The sequence below is a fragment of the Anabrus simplex genome, chromosome 1 (assembly GCF_040414725.1).
Source record: "Anabrus simplex isolate iqAnaSimp1 chromosome 1, ASM4041472v1, whole genome shotgun sequence".
NCBI classification, from domain to species: domain Eukaryota; kingdom Metazoa; phylum Arthropoda; class Insecta; order Orthoptera; family Tettigoniidae; genus Anabrus; species Anabrus simplex.
Genome location: NC_090265.1, coordinates 928,780,004 through 928,797,704, shown reverse-complemented (window position 1 = coordinate 928,797,704; position 17,701 = coordinate 928,780,004). Strand labels below are relative to the sequence as shown.

The window sequence follows — 17,701 nt, the reverse complement described above, 5'->3', positions numbered from 1 at the left end:
GCTTTCACGGCCGCAGATCTTATAATCACAGCAATAGAACCAGCTTTTGGGTGGTTAGGCCGTGGGGCATAATGCAGAGTTTCGTCCAGACGTGCCATTTGGACTCATCAGCTGGAATGGCACGCCCCTCCAGGACTCTGCATAGCAGTGGCAGACCAAACTGTGTGGCCCCGCCGAGTTAGCAAATCAAGTTTGCTAACCTGCTAAAGGAGAAAAGATTTCTCCGTTCAAAAAAGATCTGCGGCCGTGAAAGCCTTTTTTGATGTTGTATCTCCAATGGGGGAGCATTTTTTGAACGGAGAAATCTTTTCTCCTTTAGCAGGTTAGCAAACTTGATTTGCTAACTCGGCGGGGCCACACAGTTTGGTCTGCCACTGCTATGCAGAGTCCTGGAGGGGCGTGCCATTCCAGCTGATGAGTCCAAATGGCACGTCTGGACGAAACTCTGCATTATGCCCCACGGCCTAACCACCCAAAAGCTGGTTCTATTGCTGTGATTACAAGATGTAAAGTATTTCATGTTATCTTCCGCGCCTCGATACGCTAGCGGCCTCGCAATGAGAGTCAAGCATGGAGTCGCGAGGCTTCATGCGAAGCGACCGTGCGGCCCCACAATGCGCATCAGGTTAACTTGGAGTCGCAAGGCTTCATGCGAACCGAGACCGGTGTTCGGAGTCGATAGAGTCGACGCTCTCGATTCCAGGCTTCAGTCGCGCCCATCCCTATCAATAGCCAGTCTGAATCGCAGCTGTTAACATGGTGAGACAGTTATCATTGCAACACCGTATTTTCGTATGTACAAGTTATTTTAAGTACGAGTCGGCTCGACGGGGACGCGATGGGGATGTGAGTGCCGTCGGTGATGGTCGCTGATTTCGTTCGGAGCGTGGGCATTTCTTCTGCTGGTTGGAATGCATGGTTGACTGAGGATATGATGATAGGTTTAGGGATTTTCCAAGTATTTATTTATTTATTTATTTATTTATTTATTTATTTATTTATTTATTTATGTATTTATTTATGTATTTATTTATTTATTTATTTATTTATTTATTTATTTATTTATTTATTGCACACAGCAGGGTTCTTTATCACACTTACGCTTAGTTTACATCATTACATTAATACCAATAATACCCTATACTATAATACTCTATAGGCCCTAATACCCTACACAACACTCATTGCAGATAGTGGACAAGAACTTGATGAACTGCTCTCTAGAGTGACAATCATTAGTTTGGATTTTGGTCTAGAAATTAACATGAAAAAGACCAAACTAATGGTTATCAACCGACAAAGTCAAATCCCAATCCAAATGACAGGATGCCTGAAAGATATGGAGTTGGTGAATGATTGTGTATATCTGGGATACATAATCAGTAACACGGGAAAATGTGATAAAGAATTAAAACGACGGATTGTCCTAGGTCGTGCCACAATGGTTAAACTTACAAAGACCTAGCAGAACCTGGCATTATCCAAAACAGTGAAAATACGATTGGTGGAATCACTGGTGTTTTTTGTTTTCCTGTACGGTTGTGAGACCTGGACTGTGAAGGCTGGTGACAAGAACCGAATAGATGCCTTTGAGATGTGGTGCTGGTGGAGAATGCTCCGTATACCACGAACAGAAAGAAGAACAAATGCCTCCATTGTAGACGAACTGAGCATCACAAAACGTATATCTTCCCGCGTTAGTGAAAGTTACCTCCAATTCCTGGGACACGTTTTGAGGAGAGAAGGTGATAGTTTAGAAAAGACAATTCTGCAAGGCGAAATTGAAGGCACCAGACCAAGAGGCATAACAACAAGTAGATGATTAGACCAAGCAAAGAAGATCACCGGTCTACCTCTTCACAATATCTTAAAAAGAGCTGAAGACCGCTCAGCATGGAAAAATATCGTTAAGGATGCAGTTACTAATGAGGTCACGACGCTCAGTAATGAGTGAACCGACTGATGATGATGATATTCTAAACTAATAACTTTCAGCTTTCAACTATCGTGAGTATGAAGGGAATATAGTAGTTTCTCATTGGGATGATCATAAGCAAGTTATTGTGGGACTCCTCAATAACAGCGGTATGGGTGGGAATAATGTCGGTTAGAGCTTCTAGTACGGTGCACTTTGTCATGGGAACCGATCCAGGAATTGCAAGTGGGAACATGAGAATTTTTCATTTTTGGGAGACTGGGTAGGTGGTGTTGTTCTTGATATACGCGTAAGATTACTCGTGGTTGATAGATTCAGATGTGGTTGGGGTAGTTTGTCTTGGGTTGAGCTGGAGGACGTTTCTGGTGACGTGAAATCGAACTGGGTACTCAGATTTGCTGTCGGAGATGCGGCAAGGAGAAGAAAGTTCTCTATTGAGTTGGACGACTACTGTGCTGAATGTATCGTGGTCAAAAACTTGAAGTGCCATGTTGGGAGTGGGAAGGAGGTGATTTGCTTACCTGTGGTAGTCTGGGGTATCGGTGTCCCAGCTACTCAATCCATCAAGGTAGTCCCGGCTCCTGGACGTTACAGACTTTTTTTTAAGGGAATGGGGAGTGGAACTGTGGGGTTGTGGGATTGTGGTGCGTGTGAAGCACTGCAATGGTCAAGCGCAAGTGCGGACCGGACTATGTGTGACAACTTGTCGTCTGAGTTGTGACAGAGCTGGTGTCTAAAGGGTTGGTGCCATGGACAAGTCGCAAACTCAGAATACCAAGCTGTAATGACAAATTACTTTCTTTGTTAAATTCTGCCTTCAGATCGGCAGACTCTTCAGTTTTAAGGCTACTATAGATTTTACCAATAGGGAGCATTATATTGTCAATATAAGACGACAATGTTCTTAGATGGAGTTTGTGTAAGGATAGGCCTCATTTATGATAATACAACAATGGTTTTGGTCAGAGGAGAGCTTTAGTTATATTACAATGGTATGGTCACAAGGGAGCATTAATTTTGATGTGTTCAAATAGTTTGCTCTGGGAAGAGCTATCTTAAGTGCTTAATAGGTTGTCCGGCCCCCTCAGCTGAACTGTCAGCGTATTGGGTTTCCGTTCAGCGGGCCATGAGTTTGATTCCTCCCGGGAACTGTTCAAATTGCTTTTTTGAGGAGAAATTTAGCTAATGTAATGCTACGATGGTTAAATTACAGGGAGGTGTTAATTATAACTCTACTATGAGTTTGGTCTTACATCACTAGCAAACATTAATCATTGTTATCAACATGTTTCTCCTCAGGGATCTAGACAAAGTCGATATACCAGCTGACAACCCATACACAAATTTTATAAAACGTCCGATGAGAAAGGCAGCAAGATGGCGACCACCACAGAAACTGCAAGCAGAAGATGGCGTGGGTCAATCAGTAGTGCTCAATCCTCACCTCAGCCTCTCCCAGAAAGCCGCTATCATCACAGACAAAGTAAGTCACTTCGGTATTCTATAAATATCAGATTAGTTTATTTTCTATAAACGATAAACTTAGGAATGTATCTATAGACCCTACTTACATATGTTTCGAATCATTGCACCGAGAACGGCTGGTCTGGTATTCATATTCGCTCCTCGACAATACTGGAAATAGTATCTTATTTCTACTAGCTGCCTCTGTGGATCAGTGGTAGGATTCCTAGAATTCTTGAGGTCAAACCTAGCAGAGGTGGTCGGATAGGTTAAGGGCGTAAAAATATCCCCTCGGCACCTCAGGACATACGATGTTGCCATATAAAATATATCTCAGGTGACACATTTGGTGTTATCCCGACAAAGTAAATTACAATTCAGCCATCTGGTGGAGTTGAAAGGTTTCAATTTAAATGCAGGCGACCTAAATGGCATTAAAAAATCGTTGCTATTAATTTGATTTTTTTTTAGTTCGTAGTGCTTAATCGAAGGTGTTGCATGATATTAATTTTATTCCGAATTGACAGCCTCAATAGTACGATATAAATGTCTAATCTAATCCTCCTATTCAATATTATAATATACTTCATCCGTAAAGATGTGATTTTTACATTACCAAACATGTTTCGACCCGTATTTTGAGTCATCTCCAGTGGATTATAATCATTGTAAAATATCAAAGCAATGTTAGTAACAGTGCTGATGGTATTACTTATTATTATAATTAATTACGTACAGTCATATCAGTGCCCGCCTGGTGGCCATGATCGTTAAGGCGCTGAAGTCTAAAAACGGTCGAAAAAATTTTCACCATCAGAATGTTGGCCGGCAGGGTAGGGGAGGAGGTGGTATACAATTTCTAATCACTAGATTGCGTGCCAAAAGCCTGGATTAAATTCCAAACCTCTCCGCAGTGCTCATATGGAGTGAGGGCATATGACGCTGTTGATGGTGATTCGTCCGTCGGATGGAGACGTTAAGCCTTGAGCAGACCCCTTGGTGCTATTCGACAGGAGTAGGCTATGTGCCGGCACCGGGTTTCACCCTCTCCCTACTATCATATATCACGTCATTCATTTCATCTCTCATTAACTCCTCTGATGAGGTTGACGTCAGGAAGGGCATCCGGTCATAAAAAACCGCCACGACGAATTCATCTCACCTCATACCCGAGCCCGTAGGGAAACGGGACAAGGGTTGGACAAACAACGTACAGTCATATCAGTACACTAATTTTAACCCAAAACAGGCTTTCGGACTCTAAGGTCCATCATAAGTATTGAAATTTCCATCTCCATGACTAAATAGTTAGCGTGCTGGCCTTTGGTCCAGAGGGTCGGTCCCGGGTTCAATTCCCGGCCGGGCCGGAGATTTTAACCTTAAATAGTTAATTCCCGTGGCTCGGGGACTGGTGTTTGTGCTGTCCCCAACATCCATGCAACTCGCACACCACAATAACACTACACTCCAACACAATAACACGCAGTTACCTACACATGGCAGATGCCGCCCATCCTCATCGGAGGGTCTGCCTTACAAGGGCTGCACACGGCTAGAAATAGCCACACGAAATTAATAATAATTAATAAAGTTTTGAAGTTATTTAAAACTTTTAATTTCACATGAGCGTATTTTCATAATGAGTTAAAATAAGTTTTGAAAAGTTAAAATAGAGCCCTGTTGAGATCAACTGTAAAATAAGAAAAAGAAAAGAAGTGTAAAAATATGCAAACAATACATATAATCTTACATGTTGTTGTAAATGTTCGACATATCATAGGAAGGGCTGGCTTATCCTCGTGCTCAAGCTGTTGCTCGAGTACTAACCAAACGTTCAGCTTTAAGTAGGGGGCACGCTGGAAGCACATGGTATTACATCAACTCAAGGTTGTAAACAAAATGTTACTTCCGACTGTTTCATTTAAAATGTTATCAGGTTCCTTTATCTGCGCCAAGAATATCTCAGTGTTTTCGCGGGTATTTAATTCAAATCCATAATTACCCTTAAAAATTAATTGCATGTCCTTTTCGATCCCTAAAAAGCTATGGTTATTGTTATAAATGTGTTCCGGAAGCGCTAAATATCTGTTATACTTTATTGCCTTGAAATAGTCTTCATTTCTATGATTTGAGGCTCGCCCAGCTCTTCCTATATAAAACAGATTGCAGTCGCCACAAATGGGCCTATGTACACCATAATTGGTGTAGACATAATTTTTGTTGATACTATGTGCCCTATATATATATGCAGGTAAATCCCGTTATACGCGGATTCGTTATCCGCGATTTCGCAAATCCGCGATTTTCGTTTTAAGTCTAGTGCTGTCATCTGTTAACAGTATGTGGAAACTGTAATGTCCTAAGGTGGGTACTATAGACATGCGTTTCGAACTCTGTAACGTACAATACATTGTGCGCCAGGTTAAACGGTGCAAGCGCAACTCTACGCGCATCTTCTGTTTGTCGAGACGTGAATCGTCAGTTCCGATCAGTAGAGCTGTGAAGTTGCGCTTGACAGGTTACGTATTTAAAATGCCGGGTAAAAAGAAAGAAGTGTGTACGAAAGTCGTATTCGTTAAAAACAAAGTTAGAAGTTTTGGATCACTATGAGAAAGGTGAGCGTATTGTAGACATTCAGCGTGCTTTGGAACTTAGTGAATTCACTGCAAGAACTATTCGTGACAATACGCAATCCATTCGAAAAACTACTCAATCTTTTGCCAACATAAATGTGACTAGAGTGACCAAATCTCACTGGAAAGCGATGGAAAGAACGGAAAAATGCTAAGCCAGTGGATTGAGCATCACAGCCAACAACACATACCTCTCTCTGGAGCTGCTATTCAAGCTAGTCATGCTAAACCAAGAGTTTGAATGCACAGTTTAGTTTATTATTGTGTGTTTGTGTTAAATTTTTAAGTGTATATATTTTGCATTAAAATGCGTTTCAGGAACATGATAATGCTCATTTTTTGTAAAATACTAAGAATCTCTGCTATTTTAAACTTGATATATGAGTAAAGGGAAACCTAACCCTATATTTTACATATGAAATGACTCTCGATTTACGCGAATTCGGTATGCGCGGCAATTCCGCGGAACATAACTATCGCGTATAACGAGGTCTACCTGTATATATGACTTATCCTCGTGCTCAAGATGTTTCTCGAGTACTAACCAAACGTTCAGCTTTAAGTACGGGGCACGCTGGGAGCACATGGTATTACGTCACCTCAAGGTTGTGAACAAAATGTTACTTCCGACTGTTTCATTTAAAATGTTATCAGGTTCCCTTATCTGCGCCAAGAATATCTCAGTTTTTTCGCGGGTATTTTAATTGAGTTGAAATTTCTTAACTATATTAGCGATTTTAAGAACTTCATTTTCAAAATGCGTAAATGTTACAATTTGGCTACGTTCAAAGATTCCCTTTCTTCTCTCATTGTTTTTCTTTTTTTCCTCATTTTCCTTTTACGTATAATTGTGTCTATCATATTGTTCTGATATTTTATTTCTGGTTCTAAATGCTGTTTTGAGTTGAAATTTCTTAAGTATATTAGCGATTTTAAGAACATCATTTTCAAAATGCGTAAATGTTACAAATTGGCTACGTTCAAAGATTCCCTTTCTTCTCTCGTTGTTTTTCTTTTTTTCCTAATTTTCTTTTTACGTATAATTTTGTCTATCATTTCTGGGTTGTAGCCGCTTGCTTTAGCAATTTGTTTCACTAATCTAATTTCTTTCGGTTTTCATTACTCATGGGAATTTTGAATAATCTATTGATACAATTGTTGTAAGCTGCTTGTTTGTGAGTTCCTGGTTGGTTGGAGTTTTTGGTTTGCGATGGACTGTGCGAGTTTCCTAAAAATATCGATATCTACCCTATTGTTGTTTTTTGTTAATGTGAGGTCCATGAAATTTAACTTTTTATCGATAAAACGATAAAAAGTTAAATTTGTTGGACCTCACATTAACAAATAAACTACAATAGGATATATTTCGATAGTTTTAGGAAACCCGCACTGTCCATCACCAACATTAACAAAAACTCCAGCAATCCAGGAACTCACAAACAAGCAGCTTACAACAACTGTATCAATAGATTATTCAAAATTCCCATGAGTAATGAAGCAAACTGAAAGAAATTAGATTAGTGAAACAAATTGCCAAAGCAAGCGGCTACAACCCAGAAATTATACGTAAAAAAGAAAATGAGGAAAAAAAAAAGAAAAATGAGAGAAGAAAGAAAATTTTTGAACGTAGTCAATTTGTAACACGCATTTAAAAATGAAGTTTTTAAAATCGCTAATATATTTGAAGAAATTTCAACTCAAAACAGCATTTAGAAACAGAAATAAAATATCAGAACATATATATAAGGCAAAAATGATGTCTACACCAATTCGGAAGTACATAGGCTCACTTGTGGCGACTGCAAAAAATTTTATATAGGAAGGGCTGGGCGAGAGTTAAATCAAAGAAATGAAGACTATTTCAAGGCAATCAAGTACAACAGATATTCAGCGCTTGCGGAATACGTTTATAACAATAACCATAGTTTTTTAGGGATCGAAAAGGACATGCAATTAATTTTTAATGGTAATTATCGATTTGAGTTAAATACCCGGGAAAACACTGAGATATTCTTGGCGCAGATAAAGGAACCTGATAAATTTTAAATGAAACAGTCGCAAGCAACATTTTGTTTACAACCTTGAGTTGACGTAATACCATATGCTTCCATCGTGCCCCGTACTTAAAGCTGAACGTTTGATTGGTACTCGAGCAACAGCTTGAACACGAGGATAAGCCAGCCCTTCCTATGGTATGTCGTACCTTTTAAACATGATTTATGTCTATACGTGTTGTTTTCATACTTCTACACTTGCTTTTATTTTTCTTATTTTACAGTTGATATCAACAGGGCACTATTTTAACTTTTTTAAACTTATTTTAACTCACTTTGACAACAAACTCATGTGGAATTAAATGTTTTAAATAATTTCAACACTGATGATGGACTTAGAATACGTAACCCGGTTTTGAATTAAATTTAGTGTGCTGATGCGACTGTATGTAATTAATTATAATTATAATTTTCAGTGGATTTAAATCTTAAAATATATAACTTAAAATCCAGTAATATTATGAATGAAAGTTCTTGAACATTAGTTCAGTGGGTCTCATTTGAATCCTAATTACATACAAGTAAAACATAGTTTGAATATTGCTTGATATATAATCTCTTGTCTTGAAATGTTAAAATCTTGCTCTGTAGGTTACTACAACATAATTTTAAGAAATGAGTTCAGATGAGGATTGAAGATTTAAATATTTAACTACAGAGCAAGATTTTAAAATTCAAGACAGATTATATCTCAAGCAATATTCAAACTATGTTTTACTTTTATATAATTAGGATTCAAATGAGACCCATTGTATCAGTGTTCGAGAACATTCATTCATAATATTTCTGGATTGTAAGTTATGTATTTTAAGATTTAAATCCACTGAAGATGACTCGAAGTACGGGTCGAAACATGTATGGTAATGTAAAAACTACATTGTACCGGCTGGTACACCTCTACGCCGCACATTTGAATTTCCGCCTTAAAGTACTCCTCTACAGGAGAAACTCTGAACTTTAACAACTGTATCAACTCATAAGTTTTCTCAGTAGATGTCACTACCGTAAATTTTGTGATTACGAAGTTGTCAGTACTGTGTGGAGTTCAACTTGTTTTGTTTTCTATTGATCAAGAAGTGTGGACAGTCTCTGATAGATGCCTCTACAAAAAACTATGACAATGCACCCTGGTGCGAAGTGGAAGAAATTTATTTGAAGATATTTTGTATTCATAAGTTTGTTCTTTACTAAAGTTCGTTCTTTCATTTGTAGGTTGGCAATATAAATCTTTTCTTTCCGCCAGTTTTGAACTTAGCCAATCCAGAATTTCTGTAATTAATCTTTAACCAATCGTGTCTTTCTTCTTCGATTTGGATGTGTAACTGTAAGTTACCCAATAAACGACTGTTGGTGTGTCTTAATTATTCTTGGAAGGTCTCGAACCTTCCCCGAGAGTATAGAAACTGCTGATTTTCCGGGCTCTGTGCCACTCGAACAACATCTAGCCTAGTGTATGGAAGTGTAGCAGGGGGCGGGTAGCGCCTCTTCCTTCGGGCAGCAGCTCTTCACAAAGGTAATGGGCGTTTAACTTCTTTATTTTCTTGCTAGCTCAGCAGTTTAACCCTCGGGGAAGGTCCGAAACCTTCATTATGTAACCTATCTTCAAACATGTAAATTGCCATCACTTTTGTAAAACTTAATATATCTTTAACTGTAAATCGGGGATAGAGAGTGCTTTACTCTCTCGAGCTCCCCTTCATTTTTGCCTTGAGGTGACTACTTTTTGGTAACTTTTTCTTCCTTAATGTATTAAATTTTCTTATACGGGTCACCTCCATTGTTCGGGAATAGCCCCTGGTTCATCGGCCTAGTGCCTCTTAGGTTTTAAAGATTTCATGTAGGAGTGCAAGTACTCGCCTCCATTCTACTTGGTGTTGCGGGCCATTAACTTAACCTATTATTTTTCTACTAAGGCCCATTAGGTTGGGTACAAGAAACCCCTGTTTCTTTGTAAGTGTGCCTTGAGGTCAGTTAATAGTAAAGTCCGTTGTGGCCTTTGATAGGCTTGAAAAATTGAGAGCGGGTCAGCTCTTTCTTGTATTTGGATATGTGCCTCTAGGAGGCCTGACATTGCTAGGTGGAAGCAAGTGCTCCATGTAATGAGGAGATTTCTGCCCTTTGGTAATATGTGGTTTGAGCTGAGTGCTCAGAAATTGTAAAAATTAGGGCTTGTGGCCCAGATTGTTAAAATATCTCTAAATCTTGGCTTTCCTGGTATTGTACCTGATTTTACTTGTTGTAACTTGTTAAAATCTGAAATTTTATGAGAAAATTGTTTTGCTATTTTGGAAAATATAACCTTTAATGCAATTTTAATCAATATCTCAGCTTTGTAGTTAGACCCATTCCAGCCCGCACCTTCTTTCACCTCTACATTCCACGGGTAGCCCCGTAACAAACATATTTATAGATGAAGTACACTGAGTGGCCAAAAGTCCTGGGAAGACATTGACTGTGATGTTAATAACGAGGCGAGGTATTACCTCTACAAGGTGTTCGAATCGTTCTGGCGGGATCTGGACGCACGCATCTTGCATTGCTAACCATTATTGGTCTTGGGCAGTTGGTGCGGGGTTCATGGAGCATAGACCAGCATCGACAGCATCCCATAAATGCTCGACTGGATTAAGATCGGGGCATCTGGAGGGCCAATCCATGATCTGAACTTTACTGAAGTGCTCTTCCAACCACCTGCGTGCCACTATAGAGCGGTGACATGGCGCACTGTCGTGTTGAAACATGCCATCTCCATCAGGGTATTCTATGGCCAGAAAGGTATGCAGATGGTCTGAGAGAATATCCACATAACTTACACCTGTCATTTCTACCTATAGCCGGACAATGGGACCGGGATTCATCGGACCATACCACACGCCGCAACTCGGACCCATGCGCATCGTTGAGCTCTGCGTCGAGGTGTCAGCAAAAGGACACGAGTTGGTCGTCGGCTGGTGAAGGCTATGAGGTGCAGTTGCCTCCTTAAAGTCCTGGTAGAAATGGGTTCCTGACTCCCAACATTCAACTGGGAAGCGATCTGACTTGCAGCCGTCCGTCGAACGTCCAATATGGTTGACGTGATGTCCGTTCGTTAAACACCTGAGGTCCGCCCGTGCGGCGGTATACGCGGGTGGTAACATTCTCTCTGCGATATTGAAGATCCACCCTCGACACTATTGACCTCGTAAACGCGAAAGCCGTATCAGACATGAGTAAAACTCGGAAATCTATAAGCATTTTAAGCCAGCCCTTTCTGCTAATTTTCTTAATGTTAATTTTCCTTTCTCTGAGCGTAGAGAAGAATAGAGGCCCGTTGACGAAATGCCAAGAAGTATATTTTTTTCTAGGGGCTTTACGTCGCACCGACACAGATAGGTCTTATGGCGACGATGGGATAGGAAAGGCCTAGGAGTTGGAAGGAAGCGGCCGTGGCCCACTATCGGCAGCCCTGAAGATGGTTTTCCCATTTTCACACCAGGCAAATGCTGGGGCTGTACCTTAATTAAGGCCACGGCCGCTTCCTTCCAACTCCTAGGCCTTTCCTATCCCATCGTCGCCATAAGACCTATCTGTGCCGGTGCGACGTAAAGCCGCTAGCAGATAGAGAGAGAATTAAGGTACAGCGTGAAAATGGGAAACCACGGAAAACCATATTCAGGGCTGCCGATAGTGGGATTCGAACCTACTATCTCCCGGATGCAAGCTCACAGCCGCGCCTCTACGCGCACGGCCAACTCGCCCGGTGCCAAGCAGTAAAGGGTCGAATAGAATTTAGCGGCGATTAGGGTCAGGGAGCGGGGGGGGGGCTGGAACTAGGAATTATAGGAATTAATAAAGAAATCAATTTGTACGAGCCCTGGTGTCTTATCGGCTAACTTTTTCCTTTATTTTCTTTAATTATTAACAAAAGTACCTGCGTAAATACTCAAAAAATGGATTTCGTCGCGGCTAACCGATTTGCATAGCGCCACAGCAAGTAGTGGACGCTTCGCATGTGCTATGAGGAAGGGTTGCAGTAATTTTTTTTTTTTTTTTTTTTTTTTTTTTTTGCAAAGGTTTGATTCACTCGCTCGCCTCGCGCATTCGTCAGTCTCTTTAGTATCTGTTACTTTCTTAGTGCATAGTCAAATACTAAATTTTTAATTGTATAATTACCCCGTACTTAATTGTAATAGATGTGTAATATTATTCCTTTGCTGAAAGTTTTATTCTATAGTATTAAATCAAAATCTCAAAAAACTATTATTATCGCACATAAGTTGGAAAACCGTCAATCTTTACCTCTCTGTCGAAATTCGCTCAGAGAGCACCACAAGGTTACCATTTTGTAGCCTTTTCCTTCATTTTTTATTCTTCTTCTTCTTCTCTTGCGTTACGGCCTCTGTAGGACCACGGACAGCTCCTTCATGGATTGCATTTTCTTCTTCTCCTGTATTCCGCAAACTCGGGTACCTTTTGCTCTCTGTACCTTTTATGCAACCCGCCCCCTTTCTGACTCCCAATCGCCACTGCTGCCAATAGTCAGAATAATTCAGGAAAATAAAACAATATGATGTTAAAACCATTATTCACGAAGGAATTTCGAAGGATAATGAATGATATTTTAGGATATAGTGGTGTCCAATAACAAGCGTTGATTGTACCTGAAGTATCAACTCTATTTCAGTATACTACTATTGTATCAAGTGCCAGGAAGTTGCTGGATTTTAACTCGTTAGTCAGAACATTGTACCCCATTCTTATCCTCCAAAACCTAGTCCTTTCCCATCATTCCGTTGCCGAAACCCTTCGATGTATTAGTGCGACATTAGACAAGCAGCAAAAAAGGAGTATCTAATAATACTATATTTTATGTGGCTACTGGTTCCCTGGTTCAGATCGTGTAATGCAGACCCTGCGATGTGTGTGGGCAACGTCTGCCGTATATGGGAAACTGCGAATTATTGAGGTGGAAAATAGTGTTGTGTATGGTGTGTGAGTTGCAGGAATGTTGAAGACAGCACAAATAGGTAGTACTCCAGCAAAGAGAAAATTAACATTTAAGAGTAAAATCCCTCGACCCGGCCGAAAAACGAACCCGGAACCCTCGGGATTGAAGGCCATTCATGGATAAGGAGAAGAAGAAAATAGACGTCTCAGAAAATATATTCCAGAAACTGATATAATGTAACACTGAACATGGTGTTCATGGGCTTGCAATTAAAAACAGAAAAGTTATAGCTTATTTTAACATTTTAATAACAATAACAATATAAACACGACATTAAAGATCTTTGAACCACTATTTTGTTAGGTACTCTGTACACACGAACAATTTTCATGCAACCAGAAATTATTTGTGCAGTAAAAGATTAATCTTAAAAGCTACGTAACACTACAGAATATATGCTAAAAGTGTCTAATAACAATATCTTTACGTGGAAACACTGATGTAATAATTTGACTTACGCAAACAAAAAAATTACGCTACTTGGAAAGAATTACCTACTCATGTTACTTACTCTTCATCCATTCGTTTTTCTTATAACTTATAACTGAAAATGTAAACCAATTTATTTTGGTTAATTAATTGTTAAAATATTTTTACACTCGGGTTCCCAGATTCTAAGAATTCAACAGCTTTGAACATGATATATTTTAGTGGACTTGATTTCATGTTACATCTTTACACTTATTTATTTTCGGTGAACATTAGAAATATTAGCTGTTGAGGAAATGAGTTTCCCCTTACCGAAAGAAAACCATCATACCCTTTGTATGTTCCTTCCTCTCGTATTTCCATGCCCCTTGCATTGACAGAATGTTTCTTTTTTCTCCTTCTTCTTCTTCTTCTTCTTCTTTTACCGCTTCTCTCACATATATGCGGTCGCGGGTGCGAACTGTGTCGCATATGTGGTTTTGGCCCTCTTTTACGTCCGAAAGCCCTTCCGTAAGCCAACCCTTATTGAAGGGATGTAAACAATATTGCGTGTTTCTGTGGTGGTTGGTAGTGTAGTGTGTTGTGTGAATATGAAGAGGGAAGTGTTGGGGCAAACACAAACACCCGGTCCCCGAGCCAGAAGAATTAATCGGACGCAATTCAAATCCCCCCCCAGGATTCGAACCCGGAGCCTTCTGAACCGAAGGCATCAACTCTGACTATTCAGCCAATGAGTCGGACCATTAACAGAATATTTACGGAGAGAAATTCATCATTCTCATTGTTTGAAATGTATGTATTATACATTCCATTAACTTACAAATATGTATTGTGATGGAGACCGGCATTTTAATCTACTGCTTTGGGAGGAGCAAGTTAGTCTGGCTCCAGCCGCCAGCGCATCACCAAGTTAGGGCTTCGCCCTCACACCACTGCAAGCAACCAGTCAGAGACGAGTCAGGCGCGCAAGGCCAGCCCATCTGCTACCACTACTTTCATTACTCCGTGACTCGCGGCGGTGTGAGGAACAACCAGAAAGATGTAACCAGAACGTTCGATTTCTAGAGAGCTCCAGGAATTTCTCCTCGTCCGAAGTACCTGAAAGGGCCAGCCTCACTATATAAGGCAGGCCTAACGAACTTCAGTGGTTCAGTTTGTGTTCAGTTCTGCCAGCGATTGAGGCAGTAGAGTTCTGGTAGTGACAGTGCTGGGAGCGAGTGCTATGAAGCACTGGGAATGCTGTTGTGTGTGAATTGACGACGAATGCAGAATAGTACAACTGAGCGACAAGGGACAACAGTGCAGCTGAGTGACGAGCGACAGTGAATGTAGACCGCCGCGAGTGGTGAACTGCATCGCGCAAACTGTGAATTGCGAGGCCGGTAATAGTTGATCAACGGGTTCAGTGTTCGATATAAAACATAGACATGGTCGTACAGCACAAGAATTGGTAGATGAAACCATTGCTAGTCTGGTTCGTTCTCTGCAGAAAGCACTAACCAAACTTGTGCAACAAGCGAATATCTCTTTAGGTTCTGTAAATGAGGCTACCAAACTGTTGCACGTAAAACCACATAAAGAAACTCAAGTTCGTACGTTGAAATCCCAAAATCTGGCTTCCCGAGTGCGACTTGGCGGATTTTTTTTTTTTTCATTCTTTAATTGATGGCTTAGCAGACCCACAACTTCTGCATTTTTCTGATGACTTCTGGTTCCATTTAAGTGGGAGAGTTAACAACCGCTATTGGTGCTCCGAGAAATCATATCAATTTCTTGACGACATTCCCCTCTACGATGAAAAGGTCGGTGTTCAATGTGTTATTAGTGTTAAGGACTATAGGCACAATATTTTACACGAAAACCCGTAAATTTAGAGAGGGTTATCGTACAAATATTGAGTGTGTGTTTCGCAGAGCTAACTGTTAAGGAACGAGATGTGAGATTATGCTTGGATTCAGCAAGATTCAGAAGACCTCACACAACTAATTTTGTAACTGCAATAAGTCAAATATTTGAAGACAGGCTGATAATTTAAGTTTGTGGTTTCCTCGAGGACCCACTCTTATACCGGATGGTGTTTACTTCCGGGGAAATCTGAAGTATAATGTGAACCAATAAAGCCCCAAAGCTTAGAAGAAATAATAATTTAATTTCCACGTCAAATTGAAAGTATTTCTACAGTATAATTCCAACGTATTTTTCAGATTTTGTTTAGGAGTACAAGATGCCAATTCCAACACCTTCTAAAAGGTAAGCATGTCGCTTATCTTTATCCGAAGTACTGTATCTGTAGTAGTATATGTATACTACCATCACTTCCGAAACAGTCTGTACTCCGAAGCCACTCTCTGTGTCGACCGGGAGGAACTCGCTTGTTAAGAGGTCTCAGAGGCTAGCAGCTTTTGCAGTACGAAAGCACATATCGTTCACTTCAATCTTCCTACTCATTCGCTATACTCTTCCTTCGCTGGTTCAATCTGTACTTTAGTTTGCCGGAGTGAATGATGGGATGATAAAGTACACAGTGGGTGAGAAGTTAGTAACATCGCCATCACGGCGACCGCTAATTAAATCTCATTAAAAAATATGTGATTTTCGGAATTGAAATTCCTTTCCCTGTGGTTCGGTTTTATCGGCTTCACATAATGTGTAGATCTGTGGTTTATGATCATAGTAACATAGTCACATAAAACTGTCCTACTCATCTGTATGGTCAGCGTAATTAACTTCGATTCAGAGGATCCAGGTCTGGAATTTGAGCCGTATCTGGCTAATTCCTCTGGCTCCAACTGGTTTTGACTTACGTTTCCTCCATTGAGCCAAAGCCATTACTCTAGAATGCAGAACGAATCCAATAGTGAATGTATTAACTGGTAAAAGACCAGAAAGATTACATTCACATAAAACTCCAAACTTGGTTTTGATAAACTCCGTAGCTTTCGAACCCTAAGTTAAGACCTACACTGGGAAGATACTTCTCGATAATACGTATAATAAATAATTTCTATTGCAAATACTATACTTGCAATACATGTACCCAGTATCAAAACTGCAAAAGCTCCTTGTAGATGATTCAGAGTAAAAATCACCCTTCTTTCACTTGACAAATTATTTTCATTATTATGCTCCATCTTATCAGACCACCATTTAAGCAGAATTCCTGATTCTTTGATGGCCGCAAACACAGAATTAAAATTCTCAGTATATGGACTGTCCTTCTGAAGATACACTGTCATATGGGCAGGCATTTGACCATCTTCAATACGGATATGAGCTGACTTCCAATTATCAACCAGTGAATATTCCAGCAACGAGGAAATCATGTATAATGCGAACCCATCATCCTCAGAAAATCTTCGGAGACAATTTGGGAAGGATTCACATACTTGAAAATTATCAGAAATAGCTTTCACAAATGAATTATTGGAGTAATAGAAATTGTTGCGTACCTCTGATAGAGAACCATATTGATACTCAGAGTTCAACAACTCTTCAAGTGTCGTAACTTGTCTCTCATAACCTGGATTCGTCAACACACCAACAAGCATAGACTGATAGGCTGAATTAATTAGTAAACAGGAGAATATCCAAACAACCAATAATAGACGTAATGTTAAAGGTGATGGCAAATGGCTCAAAGAAATACCTAGCAGCAGTGACCAGTTTCTGAATACAGTAGTAAGAATGACATCAAATATGTTGGACTTACGCTTTCTCCATTGAGCCAAAGCCATGACAGTAGAATGGAGGACGAATACAATGATCAAAAGCATCCAGATCTGCAATGTAAATATTACAAAAATTGATTTCCAGTGCGAAATTTCTTTCGCTCGGGGAATGTACCAAGTCCAGCAATCTCTGATGTGTTCTGTTGTGGCATCCATAACAGCCACGCGCTCAAACGATATTCTATAACCAGAAAATCCTACATCTGCTTTCTTGTTAACAACATCGCCGAGAATACCTGCCCAGCTTCCATTATCCAGTCTCTCTGCCCAAGGATTTCCGGTAGGAGGATCTATATATTTCACCTGAAATCCAAATGACTCGGCAACTGCATTTAATAACTGAATCTCGATGCCCCCAACGTAAGGAATTGCATTACCACTTTGACTTGAGACATTTCCGGCGGTTACGTAGGGTTCTATTTCTGAAGTAGACACCGTCAGTTTGCAGTTACTTGCCTTTTCTGGCACTT

The 17,701-nt window shown here is 40.1% G+C and overlaps 1 protein-coding gene across 1 annotated transcript in view; it reads left to right on the top strand.

The window, feature by feature from the left end:
• The first annotated feature begins 3,221 nt into the window (after nucleotides 1–3,221).
• LOC136857528 (uncharacterized) overlaps nucleotides 3,222–17,701 on the top strand; it is a 42,907-nt gene continuing 28,427 nt past the window's right edge. The window contains exon 1 of the mRNA XM_067136259.2: nucleotides 3,222–3,419. Within this exon, the coding sequence (XP_066992360.2) occupies nucleotides 3,222–3,419 (198 nt within the window). The remainder of the gene's footprint in view (nucleotides 3,420–17,701) is intronic.